Below are 18,608 nucleotides of genomic sequence, written 5' to 3'. Positions count from 1 at the left end.
ATTACTCCCTGTCTTGTGCTTCAGATTATTATTATGTGGCCTCCCTGAGTACGAATGTCATTGTATCTTTGTGTTTATTGTAAGCAAGTTTTCAGTGTAATCAAAAAAAATAATCAAAACCAAAATAAACAAAAACCCCACCTGTGCCCCACCTTATGAATGTAATATAAGAAACATTAACTGTTTGGTAACTCTAAGTAATCCAATGCTGTTAGATAGAAACAGCTGATTATGGCATTATTTTAGAAAATATGTATTAGAGTGCATTAAGCATATTCTCAAGTAGAAATAAATCAGCTTTTTAAAAATGTAGTGATTTTAAACTCTTAAAATATGTCAGTGGTTTCATTGGTTTCCCCCTGCTTTAGATTAAATTTTGGATCTCTTTTCATACAGAGAACGCCTTAGCTGTGTAATTATCAAACTATAGATTTATTTTAAAGACTTAAATAAAGTTGATTCCTATGGAAGATAGTAAAATAAGTGACATCAACGATAGAAAAGGCACACAGAGCATTTACTAAATGTATGGTAATTAAAGATATGTAGCATCAGGACAAAACTGAAAATTTTCAGTTCAAACATAATCTGAGTGCTAAGGTATGTCTGCGGGTGCGAGAGCTGGGTATTTACCAAAAATTGTAGACAGAGAACTAGATACTTCTGAAAATAAATGTCTGTGAAAGATTCTGGGCATTGGCTGGAAAGACTTTGTTACAATGAAGAGTTCTGAGAAATCACCAACTATTGGCTCATTCATTGCCACCAGAATCAGAAGGATGCACTGGACATATCTGAGGCATGTACTCCAGCTACCAACACACAGATTCCCCCATGAAGGTGTAAGGAAATGAGGGCAGTCAAGAGAACCTGAAGAAGACCTCTTAGCTAGGAGAGTAGAACAGGTCATCTCTGTGCCATAGAAGAGAGAGAAGTAGCAGCAAATGACAGAGAGGAATGGAAGAAACTAGTTTTTGGCATGTGTTCTAATTTAGGCATGGGAAGGATGTTATGTAATGGAAATTAACTATATGAAGCTAAAAGCAAAATATTAACCAATCCTGCAAAAATTTATACAGGTACTTATGTTTGCATGCTGTGAGTAGCAATGGGATGACTTACAGGTTGAAGTTCTGGCCTCTTTGAAGTCTCAGTGTCAAGAAAGACTCCCATTAACATCAGCTGAGCCAGAATTCCACCCACTCTATGTCAAGTTAAACATGTGTAAGTCTTTGCAGGCTCCTCACCATTTCTAAAATTATGGGCAAAAAAAAAAAAAAAACGGTGTTAAAGGCTTTCAAGTTGTAAACTGCGACATAAATGTTAATGCCAGAGGCATTCTTGCTATGATATGCCAGGAGCTTCCTTTTTATAATTTTGGCTTCAGACACACAGAACACTTTGTGACACAGGCTGTTCAATCACAAGGAATGAGTCTAATTCCAAGCTCTCACACACCGTTTTTAATGGGATGTGATTCCACTAACCTCAGTAGAATTACTCCCAATTTACTTCGGTGTGAGTGAGAGCAAATTCAGTCCCAATGTGCTCAATAGGAGACAAACACCACCAACCCATTTCTCTCTGACCTGTATTTCTAAAGAATATACTGAAGTTTGCAGCAGCAGCATCTCCCCTAAAATCAGGGCTTACTAGCAGTCTTAAGAATTGGTTTCTCACTGCAGTATTCAGGAGCCAAGAAACACAACTGTGGAAACTCCCATTGAGTAAAGATTTCGGCAGAATTTGGCCTTTGCTGTTATTTTGCACACCGGGAGGATTGCATGTAATTATTTAAGCGTGTAAAGTTCTATTTTTAAGACTAGGTTATTTGAGATTTACTCTACCCCTGTGTGACAATGAATATTCTTCCCTGTGATTTATGTATATCTATTTCTGATTAACCTAATCTTTACATGCTGTAAATCCTTGCAATTTAGCCTTGGATATGAGCTCCACAGAGACAGACTGCCCGTTCAGGGACATATTTTTTTCAGTATTTTTTGTTTGTTTTTAGCACTTGTGTGCTAAGACTCTATAGGGAAAGTAATCTACGCCAGACTACATAACAGTCTAGAACTTGTTATTATTCTTGATTATATCTTTCTGCTGAACATAACCCCTGTACAGAGGGCTCGTTTAAGATCTATGCATCATGTAAATAACATTTAAGCCCTGTCAGTTCACTGAGGGCTTTCTACACTTACTGGAGGGGGGCGGGAATTGAGCAGTGATTGATGCATCAACGATCAGTTTAGCAGGTCTCATGAAGAACCACTAAATCGACTGCAGATTGCTCTCCTGTTGACTCCTGTACTCCACCAGATCGAGAAGAGAAGGGGAATTCGACAGGAGAGCATCTCCTGTCAACACCACATAATATGGCCCCTGTGGTAAGTAGGTCTAAGCTATGTATATTTGAGTTACGCGATTTACATAACTCAAATTGCGTAGCTTAGATTGAATTTCCCCTGTAGTGTAGACAAGGCCTAAGGCTTAAGTGGGCACATAAACCTTGTATTAATCAAATTCTCCCTTGAAGAACTGGAAGCCCTATGTAAAGGCAAGTCCCTTCCTGGCATCCTACTCCCTAGAGGACACTATAACTAGAGCTGGTTGGGAAATTTTCAGCAAAGCAGAGTGTCAGTCTCGCATGTGAGGATCCTAAGCACTGGGTTATTGTCTGTTCTTAGGGGAAGGGTGAGAGTCATAATATCTCACACTCATGGCAGTTTTTAAAGGTCTACCTTTTGTTCTAATGCAGAATGAAAAAAGATGTTTACATTTTAAAAAAATTGCCAAATGGAATTCTTTTCCAGACAGCCCTCCCCTAAAGACCACATGAAAATGTGTCTCTGCTTATTTTATCAGGGGTAAATCCTGAAATTTCCACTACGTGTTTACTAAGCTTTTGCAAAGATAGATGTCTGTGTAAGGCCTTCAGGACTGGACCCCTTGGTTATGGTGAAAACAGTTCGGGAGAGGGTGGTTGAAGTATTCATCAAGTCCAGAGTATGGAACGTGAACATAATCTGTCATTCAGTCTAAATGCATTTTAACAGCTAATAAGCGTTTTCTAGTTCTCACAAGAAGTAATTCATTAAGTGGTGACAGAAGGAGGCTGGCTTAAGCTGACAAAAGCTGGGAAATTTCACATTAAGTTAAAAACTCTGAGCCACATTCTCGTATCGTGTTACACCACTGCCACCCATGTAAGTGATTTGGGCCAGTACAACTCAGAGCAGAGTTTGGCTTGCTCTACTGAAGCGCTCGATAAGGCATGCTTGGAAAATCCCAGTGTATGATACCTGCAGGGCTTTGTGGGCAAGAGAAAGTAGCTTAGTTTAATGTGGTTAGAAACAGAAGGCAGCACAGGAGGGATTAGAAATATCTGTAGTTACGGGAAGGATTGCAATATGAGGGGAGAGACAGGGTTAACTCCATCCTTTCACCTCCCTAATGGCTTGACCTTCAGTGACAACAAAGCTGCACTTTAAAATACATAACTAGTCAGCAACTACTTGCTTGTTGATCTCTGGGTAAAACATGAATAGACTTGTTATCCTTCAGTACAGCTTGCAGGATTTTGAGCACTCTGTATAGAACTTCATAGATAATGCTCAGTTCCACTCTCTCCATCCTGGGTGAGGATGGGAGGACTTTGAATGCTGCATAAGCTCATCCCTTTCATAGGAGTGCATGGGAAAAGTGCCTCAGAAACAAGTTCTCTGACCGCATAATTTCTGTGTTCACCAGAGCTGTGGCCTCTGAAACTTTCTGTAAAGTGTCTACATCATAAATTCAGGCTTGGGGCCTGGACTGAGATCACCAGACTCATTTCACACAGGGCCACTGAGTCATCTGCAGATGGTGACAACAACGTGGCTTGGACTTGAATCACTAACCTAGAGATGATATCCCTTTATTAGTCAGCTGAGTCGTGGAATCCAAACACCAGTCCCCTGTGCAGGCCTCTGGTTCCCAACTTTCAGACAATTTACCCATTATGACCCTCCTTTCATTGGTCCCTTGGAACCCACCTATATCAGTAAGCTAAATTACTCCTACAGGTCATTGCATTCTCTTTAGTGACATTCTAATGTTCTCTTTCCATTAGTTGGAGAACACCAGCTGACAGGACATAAAGTAGCTGTAAAAATTTTAAATAGACAGAAAATTCGGAGTTTGGATGTGGTTGGGAAAATCAAGAGAGAAATTCAAAACCTAAAACTTTTTCGGCACCCTCATATTATCAAACTGTAAGTACTATTGCTGCTGCTTCTCTTTGTTCAGATTCCATTTCAATCCTATAGTGCATCAGAGGGAATTCTCTTGAATGCATTTCCGTTTTACTAGCAAATTACACTTGCCAAAGATGGAAAAGAGTGAAATAGTAAGTTTCCATTTTGAGAAACAGTGAGCAGAGCCAGCTAATTAATATTCTCTAAATAATTCATTCAAGACATTTTGTAACTTTTTGCAAATAAGTTGAGACATCTATTCATTATGGGCTTGTCCCATGCCCATTGAAATCAGTGATTTCAAAGGGCTTTGGATCAGGCTGCCTTCGTGCAGTTCTAGTTATGAACCTACCGAGTTATAAATTAAGGCTTTAATCCTACAAGTCTTACACATGTGCTTCACTTTACTCGACTTCAGTGGAATGACTCCCAGTAATATACAAAGCTAAACAGGTGTACAGGTTTTTGCTGGGTTAGGGCCCAGTCTTGCTACATTGAAGTCAATGAGAGCAGAATCAGAGCCTTAGAAAACTATACAGACCAGTCTCACTGGGAAGTCTGGGGTATTATCTTGGCAATTCAATGCATAGTAAACTTTACTGAATCAAATTCTGCATACTTACACCTGTGTAAGCCCTGTTGTTTTCAATCAAAAGGCAATGGTGACGGAGAACTGAGGGCTACAAGTAACTACCATAGATGTCAAGGGGAGTTATTGTTCTCTCTTCTCTTCTGGCCTGATCCGGCAGTCTCTGAAGGCCATGAGACTTTTTTCGGAGTAATGACTACATGATCAGGCTCTTCAGGTGAAATCCTAGCCCCAAACCAATAGGAGTCCTCCATTAATGGTCTGGATATCAGAAGACTAAAGTTACCATTTTCTGTTTATGATGATAAAATTCAGGCAAGAATTTTCAAAACTGACACTCAGAGGTATCCACATTTAAGTTGCAAATAGGTAACTGCACTGCAATAGTTTAGTATTTTCAGATTAAAAATCCAGAAACCTCAAGTCTTAACTGCACAGATTAAGTTATTATAGTAGCCAGCCATGAAATACATTTCTATAAAATAAAGTGGGTTAATGGCCATTAGAAGGATAATCTGATGTTTAGACCATTGGCACGTCATCTAGTGAAGGGAAGGAGTCAAGTTCTGCTTCCAGTTAATCCACCATAATTCTGAAGGAACTATTGACTTTAATGGAGTTACTCCACAGTATCACTAGCATATTTGAGAACAGATTGGTACCATTTCATGAATCAGGTAGCAAAAAGTGCTTCTCAAAGAGGCATCTGGCACCTTGAGTCTCAACCAGTTCTCATATATGTCAAAGAGAACAAATTATGGCCTAAAAATTAAATCTAAATTACGAACGTCAGTAGGGTCTGGGCTAAATAATTGAATCATGAAATAGTATGTTAAAGAAAATTAGCAAGTGAGAATGCATTACATTTACTTTCCATTTTACATGATCTTTTTTCTTTACATTAACAAATTACCAGAGACTTTGGTTTACTGGATCTCAAAGCACGCTTAAGTGTATTAACCCTTATTGATCTTTTGAGGGGTTTACTGAACACAATGTGTTTACATGCAGGTTTAAGAAGACAGGAAGTTGTTTGTTCACTTCTAATGTAATGATACAGAACACAAATTCAACTATAAGCAGTGCAAACACAAAATCTGAGTACAAGAAAATGGATGTGAACCTTAGTTGGTGTTGCTATAAATTTATGTAGCTTCATTGTGGTCAGTAACATACCAATTTACACTAGCTGAGAAACTGGAGTGTAATAGGAAAGATTCAAACTTTACCTGCCTATAGTACCTAGACTTCTTTTCTCCTGCATCCTCAGTACAAAGAGGGAGGGGAAAGGAGTTAATATTCCTTTTTTGCTTTTGAAAGCAGCCTGCATCTCTTAAGACATTGCTGTAAATCTTAGCCGGAAATGGAAATTTGAAAATCAGGTTAGTCCTGGTAAACTACTGTAGCAAACATTTCAGAGGATTACGTAAAAGCACGTAAAAGCTTAAGAAATAAAGAAATGAATTTGTGAAACAGATGCTTTCAACAGACCACCGAAAGCGATGATGTTTGTTTGCATCTTGAAATATAAGTGATTGCTTTTCATATATGGAAAGCAATTTTATACACAAGATCAAAACAAATGTTTATTTTGCAGAAGAGGTTATAATAGTAAACTGTTTAAAAACCTTGCCCTGTTGTTACTAATTAAGTCTTTCTAAATTCTCTCTTTTGTTTTTGAAGATATCAGGTCATCAGCACTCCAACTGATTTTTTCATGGTAATGGAATATGTATCTGGTGGCGAATTGTTTGATTACATCTGTAAGCATGGACGTGTAAGTGACAGTATCTTGTCAAGATAAAGATTTATGTGGGAAAAGGATGGTGCTGAGGAATAAAATGGTTTTGCAAAATGGGATACTTTCTAGTGCAGGGATTGACAACCTTTGGCATGCGGCCCGCCACGGTAAGCACCCTGGCAGGCCGGGCCAGTTTGTTTACCTGCTGCATCCACAGGTTCAGCTGATCGCAGCTCCCATTGGCCGCAGTTCTGCACTCCAGGCCAATGGGGGCTGCAGGAGGCAGCGCAGGCTGAGAGATGTGCTGGCCGCCGCTTCCCGCAACCCCCATTGGCCTGGAGCACCGAACCGCAGCCAGTGGGAGCTGCAATCGGCTGAACCTGCAGACGCGGCAGGTAAACAAACCAGCCCGGCCCACCAGGGTGCTTACTCTGGCGGGCCGCATGCCAAGGGTTGCCGATCCCTGTTCTAGCTAAATGGAACAAAAATAGTCCTATCCCGAATATCTTGCATTTGGCTTAGAATACAGTTGTATATATCACTTTGCAACTACTCCATGTTGTGTTACAGCATATTAACCAAAAAGCAAAACACAAAAACAAGCCAGAGAAATAAGTCAATCAAATAATAAACCTTCTGTTAAATACAAGGAGAATCACTAGTAACTCCCTTACGGATGTGTTGGTATGTTTCATACAACCACCAGCCAGGAACATAAGAACATATAAGATGGAATAATAAGGATCTCAGTTAGGACACCGGAAAAGCTCAGGCTACAATGCTAATGTTCATCTCTCCCCGTAGTGTCACAAAATAAATGCATTTTATACTAAACTCTTTTGTATAAGTACGCTGGTAGAAGGAGTCATTTCCATTGGTCCTTTAAATTTATTAATACAATTCTGATTTACAGGATGATTTTTTTTTCCAGTTTTTAGAAAATACTTGATCTTTCTAAGTATTAAAATTAGGCCCTTTCTGAACTTTGACATTTAGAAACTACATTTTTCATGAAAGAACATTACAAAATGGTTAGTATAAATGACCAGAAATACACTTTATTAGATATAATTCCCCACTGCATTCTTCCCAGTTATAGAATCATAGAGCTGCTCCATTTTTAACCTCTACGAAGCCACCTACTTCATTCCTCATGACTGAATTGTTCCCTGTAGAACATTGTGCAATGCTTTCTCAAGTCTAGATTAAAATCTCCTGTGATAGGACTGCTATCGGTTCCCTTGAGAGACTAGGCCACCGTCTAATAGATTTCACTATTAGGAAGGTCTTTGTCAGTGCTTAATTTGTAATGAAAGAGGTGCTGAGGTTCAGAGCAATTTTTTTTTACATTCATAACTGACACAGCAAGCCCAGAAGTGGAGGGGCTATGAACTGCCAAGATGTGCCGGAGCTCAGCCCTGACACAAATTCAGCACAGGTCTTTGTGACAGCCAGTCTAAATTGAGCTTTTCCTAATTTCGTCACCTGACTCCTAGTTATTAGCTTTATTTCAAAACAGTAACGCCGTATAAAATGCAAGGGGAAAAATCTGCTTTATACATTTGTCTCTGTTTACAATCTGTTTACTGTAATTTCATCTGTGCATCATAGAGCTTTCCAGCTCCTGACAGAGCCAAAGCTGTTTTGCCAAGTGTCGTTTCAGAGAAAGCTTTAACCGTTTCCCGGTGTTTTGTAGGTGGAAGATACAGAGGCTAGACGCCTTTTCCAGCAGATTCTCTCTGCAGTGGATTACTGTCACAGGCATATGGTTGTCCACAGAGACCTGAAACCAGAGAATGTGCTGCTGGATGCACACATGAATGCCAAGATAGCTGATTTTGGTATGTGACCCCAACAGCATTCCAGAAACGTAGTCAGCTACAAGCCACTTGCTGGAGTGTGTCAACATAACGTGACTTACAGAACTGAGTCAGTTTGCATGGCCGTTAACAATTTCATAATTTTAATTGAAGAGTTCGTAATTGTAAACACTCACCCTTCAATGCGGACAGGCATGGCTAGTGAGATCTCTTGTGTTTGTAGTATAAACATACATGGGTTTTAGAACAGTGGAGAAACAAGGTAATTTGCAAATTCATCACTGTTTTCAGCGTAATAATTAAAAAAAAATGAGCTAACATTTATGGTAGACTCCAACGCAGTAACATCAGTACAGAATTTGTCCCCATATGACCATAAGAATGGCCATACTGGTTCAGACCAAAGGTCCATCTAGTCCAGTATCCTGCCTTCTGACAGAAGCCAGTCCCAGGTGTTTCAAAGGAAATGAACAGAATATGTAGTCATCAAGTGATCGATCCCTGTTGCTCATTCCCAGCATCTGGCAAACAGAGGCGAGGGACACCATCTCTGCCCATTTGTAATGCATGATGCCCCACCATTCCAGAAACCCCTAATTGTTTAATTTTATTATTTCATAATTTCCCCCACTCCTTCCTTTGCTACTCGTCCTGTCATCCTTTTAGAAGCATAGAATTCTCGCTAACCAAACATTCAAAGCATGTGTCAATATGCAAGAATCTTGCTTTTAGGGTTGTCAAACATGATGTCAGATGGTGAATTTCTGCGAACCAGCTGTGGCTCCCCAAACTATGCAGCACCTGAAGTCATCTCCGGAAGGTATAACTTAGCATTGAGAAAACCCATTTTAATGCAAGTGTATGTTCAGGTGTGATTCTTGCATTTGTTCTTGTATTTGAAACCTATTCTGTACTACTGTTAAAGATAGCTGGAGCTGTCCCTTACCCCCCAACTCCTCCATTTTTAAAAGTGGGAGTGAATCTAGTGACAAAACTTTGTTTAGTTTTCTATGATTAAAAATAGAAAATGATCTTTCTAAAAAAAATTTTAAAAGAGTTATTAAAAGACATTTTTTGTTTATATATCTAAATAAAGAATTAGGTAAATATATTTTTGATCTGAATCCTTTTCATATGCAATGAGTTTCCCTCCCTAAAATTTTTATTCACCCAATATGCCAATTTTTGTATCTGTCTATCTGTAATTTTGTTATGTCGGTACAGAGAACTAGTCAGTGATAGACCAACCAATTTTACCCACCCACTTCCCAAACCTTAACAATGGTCTCTACCCCTTTTCCATACCTTAACAGTGGTTCCATCTGAAAAGTCTTATCTTCTAGCTTCTTTTAATCAATTTCTTTTTTTCAAAAAAATGGTTGCTCCTGTCATGGGACAGAATGTTCGTGACTTCCTGTTAAATTAATGATTATCAAAACTGTGCAGCAGTTATGCACTACAGTACTGCAGGTATTTGGCATTTATACAGCACCTTACCTATTGAACGCACGGCCCAATCCTGAATTAATCTTCATCACACCCAGATGGAAGTAGTACCTTTCCTTTCCCATTTCACAGGTGTGAAAATGGAGTCTCAGAGACAAACTGATTTGCCCAAGTCCATACAGCAGGCCAGTGTCAGAATCAGGGTTAGAATGAAGGATTTCCTAATTTAGACTCCGGTACATATTCTTCATAACCACCTGTTTTCCAGTCACCCACCAGTTATTTTTTTATACTATGTCTGGTTTGCATTCATTTGAACAGAAAACAAAATCCCTGTACACTTCCCCTATATCATTTTTACTGCTGTATCTCATCTAACAGGCCAAGTAAACGCAGCATTTTGATTAATGTGGATTATTTCTGATTAAGTTCCCTGCCACTTATGCCAGTGGAAGTGATGGCAGAGTTCCTTCTGAATTAGACCATCAGAGGACTGAGTTGAGGGAACAGCTGCGCTTACAGGGATCCGTGAGTCATGCTGACCAGACAGTGGGCAAAGCCAGAAAGTCCACAGCTGCTGCAGCTCCAGAAAGAAGCTGCAAATCAAGCTTGTCCCACCTTCCTTGAGTAGAGCTCTAACCATGCTTTCATTCAGGCAGTATAGAAGATAGTGCTGTATCAAAGGACAGCAAGAGAAAAGGTACAAGTTACTGCCCTCTAGATCCCAAAGGATTGCAAGGACTCCACCGGTTCAGTTTATTAGAATGAATAAAAGAAACAAAACCACCGTATACATCGAAACCAAGTTCATCTACTAATCTCCTGACTATATTGCCTTTCAGGCCTCCCCTCAGACTCCTTCACTGCTGCTCAGCTTCTCAATTTATATCCTGGAAGGGTTTCCCACCCTGCCCTGCTCTTAAAGGGACAGCACCTGTCAGAATTATCACTACAATGTTTTCCACATAGCGTGGAGATTGGTCAGTCTGTTAGTTCTGTTGTATGACATTGCACGTGGACTTGTTTAGGAGACCAGAGAATGTGAGTGGATTCAAAATTCACCTTCTGCCATGGCCTGATGGCTAACACAGCATGAAAGGACAGGTTGTAAGACAGAGCAGATATATTTTGCTTGGGCCTAAAAAACAAATCAGTTTTCATCCTATCAGTCTGGGAACTAGCAGAAACACTGGGCCGCCAAAATTGTCAAAAACAAGACCCTAATGAGAGGTATACTTATGCATCTAAATAGTTGGCCATTTTTTTCCAAAAATGCTGAGTACTCAGCTGGTTTGATTGGTCATAGTAGGAGCTGCTGGGTGACAAGCACTTTTGAAAATAGAGCAAGCTATTTACGTGCCGGAGTATGGTTGTAGGAGCCCAACATTAGGCATCCAACTTTTGAAATTTTGGCCAAGGAGGAGCATGCTCACAATATTACTGAAAAAAATCCAACCCTCAATAATCAAAGGAGTGTATCAAGGGCACCCAAGCTTTGTGATAACCGAGCCCACGTTAGCAGTTTCCTAGAAGCCTAAGTAGTGGATCGGACTTGAATACAGATTTCTTACATAAAAAAATATAAATGTACACAGGTGTAATATTTGCTTGTAGTTATATCTGCCTTGGTGGATGTATAGAAATAGTTGGCTGAGTCCATCAGCCATTGGAACCAGAAAACAAGCTTTTCACAGGGCTGTTGGAGAGGAAGAGCAAACTTGGTTCCTAGCCTCTTAGATTAATTAGTCTCTGTGGGTTGCACCTCCATGTCTCAGTCTGAGAGAACCAGAGAAGCTACAGTGAGGCTGAGTTTTAGGGCACTGGAGTAGGAGTACAAACTGAAGCATTTAACCTGCAGGGTCCATTTTTAAAGTTCCTCTGCTATATTATAACTTCTACTACAAAGCATATAATGCCGATTGGCAAACAGATAAAACATGGAAAAGAAATCTTCTCTGTTGTCCTGACTTTCTTTAGGTTGTATGCTGGCCCTGAGGTGGATATCTGGAGTTGTGGTGTTATTCTCTATGCTCTTCTCTGCGGGACGCTGCCATTCGACGATGAACACGTTCCCACGCTCTTTAAGAAGATCCGTGGAGGTGTTTTCTACATCCCCGAATACCTCAACCGTTCAGTTGCCACTCTCCTCATGCACATGCTGCAGGTTGACCCACTCAAGCGAGCAACCATCAAGAACATAAGGTAATGTCACATGTCAGAAGTCACAGCAGAAGCCTCTCTCCTCAAATAGACCTTGTGTGTGGTGGGCAAGCTGTGTTGTGGAACTCAGGGCTAGCTGACATTGAAAATGTACAATGGCAAAGCTACATCTCTCATGGCATGAAAAATCCATACCCTAAGAAATGTAGCTATGCCGACCTAAACCCTAGTGTAGACAGTGCTAAGTTGATGGAAGAATTCTTCTGTTGAGCTTCCTACTGCATCTCAGGTAGGTATATTAACAACAGTGACGGGAGAACCCCTCCCGTCGCTGTAGTGAGTGTCTACACTGAAGTGCAACAGTCATGCAGCAGCAGCTTTTTAAGTGTCAACATACCCATAGTTTCTGAAGGTTAGTAGGTGCATTTCAGCAAGTAACCAGGACCGTTTATATTGCATTATAAAATGGTCTGAAGTATCCTTAACGGTGCTTTGCAAAAGTAGCTATATGATGCAGTAATGCTAAGAAATTAGCATTCATCAGCCATGTTTTGTTGCTTAATTTAAAAACATCTTCCTTCTGAATGCAGTTTCAGCATACAGTGTATTTAATATGCAGAGTCACAGCAAACATGAAAAGATGCATAGACCAAGAATGCAGGATCCACAGCCCTAACTCTCAGAATTAAACACATGAAAAATGTTCCTTAATGAGGGCAAATGGCTCACCTTTAAATGTAGTATAATTTTCTCATCTAGCAAATTTATAAGATGCTGCTGTACCTCTGTCTGTTCACATTACCATATAAATTCAGGTTAATATGAGCACTGAGATTCTTTAGTAGATGTTTGGGCCTTTAAATATAATTAAAAATGCATGTCTGACAGCAGGACTTAAAGATTCTTAGAAACTGAATAATTTTAGTACAGTGTTGTAAACTAGGAGCATTCTCTATCTTTTGTGAAATACATAATAATCATTAAATCTAAGTGATGTCTTAAAAATAGGCATTTAAATGTCACAACCATTCAAAAGTCCTTGGGTATTTAATTCATTGGAAAGGATGGTTTTATAGTGCCACCGTCGTCCTAAAGTGAAAGTGGTGCCTTTATTTTCCAGTCTCTTAGTTTAGTGGATCTATTTGCATCTTAGGGGAGGAGCATCTATGAGAGGAGGACAGCTGGTAATGGGATGTGGAGGATAGGTGACCACTTCGTAGCTACATCAGCACAGCAGTGACCAAGAGTCATTACCATGTGATGGGTGTTTGGGTCTCAGGCCAGCTCCTAACATACACATATAATCACAGTTGCAGTGCCGGATGAATGATATATGGTTCAGTTCACTTGCAGGTGCTATTATTAGGGGTTGGCAGCACACTTAATCCTGTAGGTGTGGGTTTTCATGAGGAACCCTACCCCCCCCCCAAGGGCTCCTGCTCTAGGACACCATCCTACACATTGTGTTTGCTGCCTTCAGGCTGCGTACGACCATCTAGTTGCTCCCAGAAGTTTAGAGGGGCAATTTTGTGGCAGCGCCTTTTCCAGACCCAAATTATGCTCTCCAGGTTGTGACCAATGCTTACCACAGTCCATGCACGAGAGGCAGATTTTAATGGCCACTCCACCCCCATGCAGGAGCAGAGAAACACTCACTTGCCAACTGTCTCTAAGATGGAGTTGCCCCATGGTGCCTAGTGCGATAAACAGTGGTGTTTGCCACCAGTGTTTCCACAGTCTCACTGCCCTATGGAGATGGAAGATGGATGCATGCTGAACACCTCCCCTCCCCCTCAAAGACTTTGAAAGCATTGGAAAAGGCAGTGGCCACAATTCATGCCTCAAGAAAAACTGAAATCCCAAGGGAGGCCTGTAGAGGGCCTGTCTGCAGAGGGCACAGGCAAAATGGGGAGGGAGCAAGAGCGGGGGTGCCTTTTGGAGGGTGGCCTGTCTGTAAACTGAACATCAGCCTGGATTTGTGAACCAAGGCTGATATTCATTAATGTGGTGTCATGGGGTCCACGCACCACTGGTGGCACCTCCTCCTGTGCGCTCTGGGGATTAGATCTGACCAGGCATTGCACCCTCCTCCAGCATTCTCTCTCGCATCTGCGGGCCCCTTTTGCTCCAGGAACCGCAGCCTCCCCTCCAGCCAGGTCACCACGTTCCCCTATCCAGGGGTAGCAAAGTCCCTCTTGACAGCTGGGCTCAGGCAATGTTCCTGCTCACTGCCCTGCTGGTGCCACTTGGTCAGCAGCTAGTAGCGGGACCCAGGCCCATCCTCTAATCAGGGGCCTTCTAGTCAGCAGCCAAGGCTTGCATTCCTATTCCTTGCAACTATTCTCCTGAACCATCTCCCATCGTCTTTGCTTTCCCCCACCCCTTCTGCCAGCCTCCCAACAGCCTCCTCCCAGGGAGTACCCACGGACTACCTTCCATAGTCCTGAATACATCTTCCCTTCTCCCAGGGAATATCTGCAGCACCCCCCTGGTGCCAGCTTCTTAGCTTACATAGGCTTTACTTGGTCCTGTCCAGCTGAGCCTGTTCTACTTAAATCCCTGACTCCGTCTCCAGTTGCGGCTCGGGAGGTAATTGGCCTACCTGGCCACCTTGACCCTTGCAAGCCTTTTGTGGGGTCGACACCCCATCACATGCAGGAGACCCTGCAGACACGCTCCTGGCTTTGTTTGGTGTGACTATTTCACACAACTCTCAGTCTTGTTGGGAGTTACAAGAGAAAGACCAAAAACTGAATCAGCATGGCAACTGCGCTGTCCCTCACCCCTCTAGTCAGTATTGTTGCAGTACCTTAGTCTGAGAGAAGCATGCTGTGGTGCTACCTGTGTGTTGATAAATAATTAATAATTTGCAGGGCTGTCAAATCAAGGTCTTTCACAAGCACTTTGTTTGATAGAATATTATAGTAGTGGCCATGCCTGTTTCAGATTCTGCCAAACTCTTGGCCACGCTGATGTCTTGTGGCAATGAGTTCCACTGCCTAACTGAAGGCTCAGACATCACTAAAAATAATAGGCTTGATTGTCAACCAGTGTAAATCATTGTAGCTCCATTGAAACAACAGAGCTTTGCCAGTTTACACCAGCTGAGGGTCTGTCTGATTGGTTCGACCCCCTTGACGACCCCCCCCCACGCCACAGCTCATAGAATGAATCACCGCTAGGTTGCCCAACTGTCAATACAGACTCATGGCTACGCTGTCTCTCTCTGTAGTCACAGTTTCATTTCTTTTTCCTCTAGAGAACACGAGTGGTTTAAACAAGACTTGCCCACTTACTTGTTTCCAGAGGATCCTTCTTACGATGCCAATGTCATTGATGATGACGCAGTGCGAGAAGTTTGTGAGAAGTTTGAATGCACGGAGTCGGAGGTGATGAACAGTCTGTATAGCGGTGACCCCCAAGACCAGCTTGCAGTAGCTTACCACCTTATTATTGACAATCGGAGAATCATGAACCAAGCCAGTGAGTTCTACCTCGCCTCTAGTCCTCCCACTGGCTCATTTATGGATGACAGCACTATGCACATACCTCCGGGGGTAAAACCGCACCCAGAGCGGATGCCTCCTTTAATAGCAGACAGTCCCAAAGCACGGTGTCCCTTGGATGCGCTGAATACTACCAAGCCAAAACCTCTGACTGTGAAAAAAGCCAAGTGGCATCTAGGAATCCGCAGTCAAAGCAAACCGCATGACATTATGGCTGAAGTGTACCGAGCTATGAAACAGCTGGATTTTGAATGGAAGGTAGGAAATATCAGTGCTTTGTGGCCATTTTCAAGGATCATTTTCTTATAAGTTCTCCTGATCTGAATTGATCAGTGCAGTTAGTAGGTATTGTTACAAGATTGTTTGTTTTGAATTAATACCACTGTATTATCATCTCTAGTTTATTATTTTTACAATTACATACACTCAACATGATATAAGCTTCACATGTATTACGGACATAAAATATGCACTTCCTTATTTTAACTTTCTCAGCCTAGGTTGGAAGAATAATTCTTCCTTATTTAGCTGTAGGGAAAGCAGGAGCTGGTCATATTTCTAATTTTAGTGACCAAATACTTTGAAAGCTCTTGCATGGGTCCTAATAATCACATGTCCTGAAACTACACAATCTGTTCCCTTTGTGCTTTTCTTAAGGGCTAGATAGGCTGTGTTACTCTGTGGACAAAAGTTCTTTTACTAGTGAAATTGTACTTATGATTGGTGAGGTATATCTATGTCTAGCTCATGCTTACAGTCACTCAACGCTTCCCAAACAATGCACCTGTTGGGGCTGAACTTTCTCATGCTTGATTTTTCTTTTTTGGCTTTGGGAATATTCTCTTTTCACGGGGTTTTCTGAGCTATTGTGCATGGGATGGGACAGGACAGGTATTTTTGCAGCTGCTAGCAATTCGGTTTTTCCTGTGCTCAGATAAATTCTTGCCATTGATTGAGCCCTCATTAAGAACTCCTGTGCCTAATTCTCCACAGCCTTGTGTAGTCACTTACCTGTGACCAAGTGACTCGTTAGCCTTTTACAACCACTTTACACCAGGGTAAATAGCAACACAAGATGAAAGGCAGTGCAGAATCAGGCCCATCCCCATCGACACGCCGGCATGACACGGCTACATTTATCCCCAATAGTTCATTCTAGAATGGTTTACAGCATGTGAACATTACCTTTGCTGCATATGCTGCTTTTGAAATGCCGGCATTTAAAACATCACTCATAATAATGCGTTAAAGATTCCAGCATTTAATTCATTTGTGGGTAACTATGTGAAACAGGTGGGAAAATGGCTCAGCTCAGGCCCCTGCATGCACTAATTGAGTCCAATCATTAGAGGCAGCTCAGGACAGGCTTGAAAGCTGCTTTACAGACTGTGGCAATTACAAGTTTTAGTGGTTCCCCAAAGGAGTTAACCATAGATTATAATGCCAGAACGAACCATTAGATCATCTAGTCCAGTGGCTCTCAACTACTGTACCCCTTTCTGATATGTCTTGCACACCCCAACTTTCACCTCACTTAAAAATGATTTTTTTTACAAAATCAGACATAAAAATACAAAAAAGTGTCACTGCACACCAGTACTGAAAATTCCTGACTTTCTCATTTTAAACCATAAAACTATAAAATACATCAATTGGAATATAAATATTTTATTTACATTGCAGTGTATAGTTGATATTGCTCTATCTACAAGTCATTGTATGACGTTTTAGTTTGTTCCAACTTCACTAGTGCTTTTTATGTCCCTTGTTGTAAAACTAGATAAATCTCTAGATGAGTTGATGTAGAAGACTTCTGCATGCCCCCAGGGGTACACATACCCCTGATTGAGAACCACTGGTCTAGTCTGCTCTCCTGCATAAGTCAGACAGTAGAACTTTCCCCAGTCACCCCTGTATAGATCCCAATTACTTGTATTTGACTAAAGCATATCTTCTAGACCTTGGACTGTTTTCCAACACAGATGACTGTATTCGAGTTTTACCCCACTCCCTGGTTTGGCAGGCAGAGGGCAGAGTAAGGGTGTTTAGTTACAACGGAGCAGAAATATATTATTACCATTTCATTGCACTAATATTTGCTTTCTGAAGTAAATCGGAATGTGTCGCTTTTCTCCCTCAAGAAAATGCTTTCTCTGTTCAGTGAATTGATTTGCTGTCATTTCTGGAAGCCTGCTCCCTTTCTCTTTTTTCGGTATTATTTATTTGTATGGCAGTAGCACCTAGAGGCCAAGTCCCCATTGCCCAAGTCACTGTCCAAACGCACAACAGAATCCCTGCCCCGAAGAGCTTACAGTCTAAATAAAGGTACTGGGGTCTGCAACAGCTAATAGCTTGGTTAGATGCACAGCAAGACAGAGAGTTAATGAGCCATATTTATCCCTGGTGCAGCTCTACAAATGGAAGTAGAATTACACCCAGAATGAAGTTAGCTAAATAGTTCTGTAGGCGATGAAGTTTTTTCTAGTATTCAGCTTGAGCCATAGTCGTCTGCACCCTGAGACTTAACTCCACAAACACGATTCACATCCCAACAGACCTGCCATCCATGCACATCCTTTATAAACCGTGTACAAAAGGAAGAGATTGTATTGAGAGTTACACATGTGGGCTAACAGGGTGGCGAGAGAGGTGCACACAACCCTAACTGAAAAGCACTTAACATTTAAAAAAAAAAAACAACACACAATTTTAGAAGAAACTAGAATATTTATTTATTTAAAGCAATCATTCTTTCCAGACAACGTTCTTTTCTTGAAATGTTTCACGCTGGGGGGTGTGGGGGGCGGGAATGTTCTTTCTACCATCTTGAATTTTATTCCTGAAATAAAGTTACCTGTTTTAGGTGGTGAATGCCTATCATCTTAGAGTGCGTCAAAAGAACCCGGTGACCGGGAATTATGTGAAAATGAGTTTACAACTTTACCAGGTTGACAATCGCAGCTATCTTTTGGACTTTAAAAGCATTGATGGTAAGCAGGAAGAGTTGTGGCATGACAATTGAATCGCGTAGAATGGGAAATTTTAAGGGTTTTGTCACTTTATATTTTCAGACTCTCCTTTGGTATCTGCTAGGGTTTCTAGGCC

At 41.3% G+C, this 18,608-nt stretch overlaps 1 protein-coding gene across 2 annotated transcripts in view; it reads left to right on the top strand.

The window, feature by feature from the left end:
- Positions 1-18,608, top strand: part of PRKAA2 (protein kinase AMP-activated catalytic subunit alpha 2) — a 60,857-nt gene that overhangs the window by 8,052 nt on the left and 34,197 nt on the right. For both annotated transcript variants that reach the window (XM_050962042.1, XM_050962043.1), the window contains exons 2-8: positions 4,118-4,259; positions 6,514-6,607; positions 8,268-8,412; positions 9,124-9,211; positions 11,815-12,039; positions 15,257-15,761; positions 18,367-18,493. In XM_050962042.1, the coding sequence (XP_050817999.1) occupies positions 4,118-4,259; positions 6,514-6,607; positions 8,268-8,412; positions 9,124-9,211; positions 11,815-12,039; positions 15,257-15,761; positions 18,367-18,493 (1,326 nt within the window). The remainder of the gene's footprint in view (positions 1-4,117; positions 4,260-6,513; positions 6,608-8,267; positions 8,413-9,123; positions 9,212-11,814; positions 12,040-15,256; positions 15,762-18,366; positions 18,494-18,608) is intronic.

Source organism: Gopherus flavomarginatus, chromosome 7 (genome assembly GCF_025201925.1).
Source record: "Gopherus flavomarginatus isolate rGopFla2 chromosome 7, rGopFla2.mat.asm, whole genome shotgun sequence".
Lineage (NCBI taxonomy): Eukaryota > Metazoa > Chordata > Testudines > Testudinidae > Gopherus > Gopherus flavomarginatus.
Note: the sequence above shows the minus strand (reverse complement) of the source record. Positions and strands in the feature narration are given on the sequence as shown.